Source organism: Heteronotia binoei, chromosome 9, assembly GCF_032191835.1.
Source record: "Heteronotia binoei isolate CCM8104 ecotype False Entrance Well chromosome 9, APGP_CSIRO_Hbin_v1, whole genome shotgun sequence".
In the NCBI taxonomy this organism is placed as follows: Eukaryota; Metazoa; Chordata; class Lepidosauria; order Squamata; family Gekkonidae; genus Heteronotia; species Heteronotia binoei.
In genome coordinates, this window is record NC_083231.1 from 59,525,145 (window position 1) to 59,531,144 (window position 6,000).

The 6,000-nt window shown below is 42.5% G+C and overlaps 1 protein-coding gene across 1 annotated transcript in view; it reads left to right on the top strand.

The window, feature by feature from the left end:
• PRMT9 (protein arginine methyltransferase 9) overlaps nt 1–5,124 on the top strand; it is a 32,787-nt gene extending 27,663 nt beyond the window's left edge. Inside the window, exon 13 of the mRNA XM_060246669.1 lies at nt 3,369–5,124. Coding sequence (XP_060102652.1) covers nt 3,369–3,584 — 216 coding nt within the window. The 3' untranslated portion in view covers nt 3,585–5,124. The remainder of the gene's footprint in view (nt 1–3,368) is intronic.
• Nucleotides 5,125–6,000: the final 876 nt, after the last annotated feature.

Genomic DNA, 6,000 nt, shown 5'->3' on the forward strand with positions numbered 1-6,000 from the left:
CGTGGGAAGGTCAGTTCCTTTATCTGTTCCTACCTCTGCCACTACTGACGAGGGTGGTCAACAAGATCGCAAGAGAGAGACCATGCTGTATCCTGGTGACTCTCGGTGGCGAGGGGGGTCTTCTACCAGTTTCTGGCGGAACCGGACCTTCTGTCAGCTCAGGACAGTCATGTACTCCATCACAATGTGCCCCACCTGAAGTTGACAGCGTGGTTCATCGACCCTGTGGGTTCTCTAGTAGAGTCCAACATGTTTTCTTGAACAGCAGGAAACTTTCTACCCACGCTTCCTATGATAGGAAGTGGCGGAGGTTTCGGCAGTTCTTAGTTGATCCCTCCGTTTCACCCCAAAGGGTGGGATTGTCGGTAATTTTTGAGTTTTTGTTATCTCTGGTGGATGCTGGCCTTGTTTTTTCTTCCATCAAAGTTTATTTGGCAGCAATTTCTGTGTTCCATGAACCAGTTGAGGGGCACTCTGTTTTTGCACACCCTCATTCTAAGAGATTTTTGAAGGGTTTGCTTAGGCTTCATCCTCCATCGAGATCACCCCCACAGTTGTGGGATTTGACTTTAGTGTTGGACAGGCTGACTCGACGTCCTTTTGAGCTGATGGCCACATGTTCGTTACAGCTTCTATCTTGGAAGACTGCTTTTTTGGTAGCCATCACATCAGCACGCCGTGCAGGGGAGCTCACGGCTATGTGTTGTGACTACTCATATCTGTTTTTTCAGGAGGCTGGAGTGTCTTTAGCTCCTGATATTTCTTTTCTCCCCAAGGTGGTTTCTCAGTTCCACCTCAACTTAGAAGTTTGGTTGCCCACTTTTCATCCTACACCTTCCTCAGATGAGGAACGTAGGTTGCATGCTCTAGATGTAAAGCGTGCTTTATTGTTTTATTTTAAATTGTTCCAAGAGTTTTCGTAAGGACCAGCAGCTTTTTGTTTCTTATGCTGCTCCTAAGTTACGTTCCAGGATCTCATCTCAGCGGCTTTCGAAATGGCTCACTGAGACTATTAAACGGTGTTATTTGTTGGCTAAGAAGCCGTTACCTGGGCCTATTCGCGGACACTCTACAAGAGCGATGGCGACGTCGGTGGCGTTCCTCTGACAGACGTTTGCAAGGCTGCCACCTGGTCCTCTCTGCATGCCTTTATGAAGCACTACGCGCTGGACGTGCATGCTCAACAGAGAACTCATCTGGGAGCTGCGGTGCTGCAAGCTGTTTCTTCTGGTTGACCATCTTCCCTCCTCCAGGTATGTCTTGCTTGCTAATCTCCCATGAGTGTGAAGCACAGAGACCATGAAGAAGATAGACAGGTTGCTTACCTGTAACTGTAGATCTTTGAGTGGTCATCTGTGCATTCACACTACCCGCCCTCCTTCCCCACTGCTGACGGTCTCCCTCCAGTAGGGACTTCCAGTGGTCAGGAAGGAACTGGCGGGATCCTCGCGCCGGCGTCGGCAAGCATGCGCACTGGGACGCCTGCGCATGCCCGTTGGTGCTGAGCGCGAAAAAATCCCGGGCTTTTTAGGTACCGATTCGGGGATCAGCGCAGGCGCTCTATCCCCATGAGTGTGAATGCACAGATGACCACTCGAAGATCTACAGTTACAGGTAAGCAACCTGTCTTTCTACTGAGGAACTGCTTTGTCAGGAAGTTCTTCCTAAAGTTTAGCTGAAAACTCTTTTGATTTAATTTCAACTTGTTGGTTCTGGTCTGACCTTCTGGGGCAACAGAAAACAATTCTGCACCATCCTCTTATGACAGTCCTTCAAGAATTTGAGGATCATCTTTCAGTTGTCTTCTCTCCAGGCTAAACATACCCAGCTCCTTCAACCTTTCCTCATAGGACTTGGTCTCCAGACCCCACACCATCTTTGTTGCCCTCCTTTGGACACATTCCAGCTTGTAGTCTTAAATTGTGGTGCCCAAAACTGAACACAATATTCTTTGTGAGGTCTATCCAGAGCAAAGCTATAGCTTCATGTCACATGATCTGGACACTGTACTTTTGTTGAAACAGTCCAAAATCACATTGGCCTTTTTAGCTACCACATCACACTGCTGACTCCTGTTCAGTGTATGGTCCACTCAGACCCCTAGATCCTGTTCACACATATTGCTGCTGAGGCAAGTCTCCCCCATCCTATAATGATGCATTTGGGTTTTCCTACCTGAATGCAGAACTTTACATTTATCCCAGTTAAAATTAATTTTATTTGTTTTAGCCTAGTTTTCCAGCCTGTCAAGATCCTGTATCCTGTCTCTGTCTTAAACAAGTACGAGACCACTTACATTGCTTATTAATTTATGGGTTTAGTTTGGTCAGTTATTTTTGCCATGATGCACTTGCCATTTTCACAGCTAAATTAACCTTATTGCAGTTCTGGTTGGGACAACAAACCAGAGCTAGTGGGGCTGGTGTCATTTATCCTCTCAAAAGAAACAGAATATAGATTATTATAGAATAGTATAGTATAGAAATAGAATAGTATAGAATATAGATGTATTAGCATATGCCTACTTCTTTCCCCAATTCCCCCCTTCCATGCCTGGATTTGTTGGGTGATGAGTTCACCTCAAGATAGCCTCGCCAAAGCCGAACATAGAATCATAGAGGTGGAAGGGACTTCCAGGGTCATCTACTCTAACCCCCTGAAAGATACAGGAAACTCACAAATACCTCCACCACCACACTACCAGTGACACCTGACCAAAATAAAAAAAAAATCCTCCAGGATCCCTGGGAAAACTGGGCTGACAAAAAATTGCTGCCTGATCCTAAAGTAGCGAACAGCATTCCCTGGGCATGTAAGAAAGGGCCATGAGAACTAATTACTGATACAGCCCTTCCTGCCTTCACCCAATGCAACCCAGCCATCACTTGAAAACAGATTACACAATTTCTGTAGTTCCATGGGCCCCCAGGGTAACCCGCTCCCCTCCTTTTAATAGTCCAGAGATTAAAACTGAGACTGTACTTACTAAACATATTATTGCTGTGGATATGACCAAGTCAAATAATGAACTACTATTGGAAGATCCAGGTGTGAAAGATTGTGAATGATTCTTGGACTGCGGATAGAGTGTCACTGCTACTCTAGCAGAGTGCTGTTTAGAAAACGTTGCATTGCCCATTGCCTCTCTCTCAGTTCAAGAGAATGTAGGAGAGCCAAGAGGTAGCAGTAGTTCTGGAGAAGCAAAGAGAACATTACTACATTTTTGCCAATTGATGCATTCACAGTTTGGCATTTCACAGATTGTCCCCCTCAGGAAAGCTGTATTTTGAAGGATACTTTAAAATCATCCTTTTCGTGCTTTGAATGAGAAATTGTGTTGATGCATTAACAAAATCTTAATTTTGTAGGTGCAGATTTGTAAATCAGGTCGAGTAACTGGTATTCCATTTTGGTACCATATGCATCTAGAAGATGATATATATTTGGATACATCAAGTGAGTCCTCCCATTGGAAGCAAGCTGCTGTTGTGTTAGATGAGCCAATTCCAGTTGAACTAGGAGATGAACTGGTGCTCAGTGTTCAGTACCACAAAAGTAATGTCAGCATCACAGTAAATCGGTAAGCCATTATTGGCTTTAGCTGGTTTTTAATATGTGTAACTTAATGAGCTCCATTTTAATAACTGTTTAAATAAAACAATTGTGTATAAGAAAAGTGTTCTCTTATCTGTTTTAAAGTCCTGTTCTCATATGAAGCTATTGTGCAATGAAGGACAACTTATTTGATTGCCTACGTTCCATCAAAAACTTGTGATAATTTGAAGCCTTTATATTTTTGTAGTCCATATTTTTACCATATAAATATATTCCAAAAATATATTCAACTGCAAAAATTCCTTCCTCCCTGCAAAGCTGACAGTCTTCATATAAAACACCTACAAATACAAAACACCTGTTGTCAGGGATGCTTTGTAGTCCCACTGAGTTGCTGTTCCTGGCTCCAACTCCTTGAACTCCTGTACAACTTCCCAGCCAAATATACCCGTGAGTTCTGAAGATGGATTTTGTACACAACAAAACAAATCCTGTAAAATGAATTAAAGGTTTATCAAATTACTAAAAAAAATGAGCTATCCAGTACAGTCTCAGCAGGTTAATAACAAGAAAATTAAAAAGCTGATTTTTCTAATAAATTTCATAGCTGGGTTACAGATGGGAAATCTCTTACAGCATGGGTGGCCAACAGTAGCTCTCCAGATGTTTTTTGCCTACATCAGCCCCAGCCAGCATGGCCAATGGCTGGGGCTGATGGGAATTGTAGGCAAAAAACATTTCCAGAGCCACCGTAGGCCACCCCTGTCTTACAGCATGAAAGCATAAGCATACCCTAGCATGGCATAGCATTTACTAACCTATAGCCCCAATTTATAGCTTTTTGTGCCATAGGGTCAGGTGATCTGTCTCATTCGACCAAAGATCTTTCCAGAAACCTTACAGAAGATGCAAGCTTCTGTTCCCAATTTCCCCCTCCCATCATGTTACACAATTAAGCACAGGTTCCCATAATCTATCCAATTACATTTCATTGTCTGGCCTTGAAGGAGATAACGAGTGCTGAAATCACACACACTTGTAAGCTCAAGTAGGCTTTAGAATACTCATGTTAATCCTTGCAAGGGAATTAGGGTGCTAAACATCACAGCTTATCTATCGGAAAACTCGAATACAAATTAGAATTTAAAATTATCCAGAACATAAAAAGGGTAACAACTGGTTATTTTCTGCGGCTCTGCTCAGGTACCTTTGCTTTTTGAGATTAGTGGGAGGCAGCCTGGGAGAGAGGGCCTTCCAAGTCATGATTCTGGAACCCATCCTGCCCTTCTAGAGAGGTTACTATGTCCCCTTCTGTTGCCATCTTCTGCCAGCAGGTGAAGTTTTTTCCCTCCTTTCTGCCCTATGTTTTAATCGTTTTTGGTTTATCTGTATTGTAGCTTTGGTTTTAATTGTTTTTAATGATGTATAGTTGTTGGTTTTAATAGTTTTCAGGATATGATTTTATTATGTACATTTTTAATCTATTAGCTGCTTTGACAGCCTTGATGATGGTAGAATGGCTAAGTATACATTTTGTAAATAATAAAGAATGGAAAATTGGAATTAAAATGGTGGATTATTTTCTTCAGTGAGGGTGAAGTCATCTTCCACTGCATGACACCTACTCACTCCAAGGCAGCATTTATGCAAATTAAACTGATCCCTAAGAGGACCAGTAGGGGGTAGCCCTGTCAAAGCCAAGTTTATCATTGAACTTCTGTGCAGACATTTATCTTCTACTTGGAAAGTCTTATAGCCTCCGTTTAATGAAGAGATTTCTCAAGGGTTTGGCTAACCTCTTCACCAAGGGATCCAGTGGTTCCTCAATGGTACCTGTCAGCAGTGCAAATACATTTGATAGGTAGGCCCTTCAAACCCCTAGCAACTTGTCATCTATACCTGCTGTCTTTTGAAGCTGTGTATTCTGGTAGCAGTCACTTCTGCTAGACAGGTAGGTGAGCTAGCAGCTCTTCAGATTGAGCATCCATTTTGAATTTTTTTCCAGAAAAGGTTATACTTTGCTTAAGGTAGTTACAAGGTTTCACCCGTCACAGATTATTTTACTTGTATTTTTTCCTGCACCAAGTTTGGAGGGTGAGAGACAGCTTCATCTCTTAGATGTGAGAAAGGGAGCTCTGTTCCTACTGAATTAGATAAAAATACAACTGCTGCTGCTGCTCTAGTAGAATAAGCAATGATCAAGCAGGCACAGTGTTTCATTTGCTTTGAATATCCAGGAGGCAGTAGTAGCTTTTGAACCTGTCTTCCCCAGTGTGTGGGTACCATGAGAAATCAACAAGGCATCCAAAGAAACAAAGAGGAGCTGTCCTTTTAATGTTTTAATATACTGGATTTGGACAAAAAGAGTAAAATGACTTGTTAATGTGGAAAGAGCTAATCTTATGAAGAAAGACAATCTAGTCAAGAATAGCATTATCCTGCTGA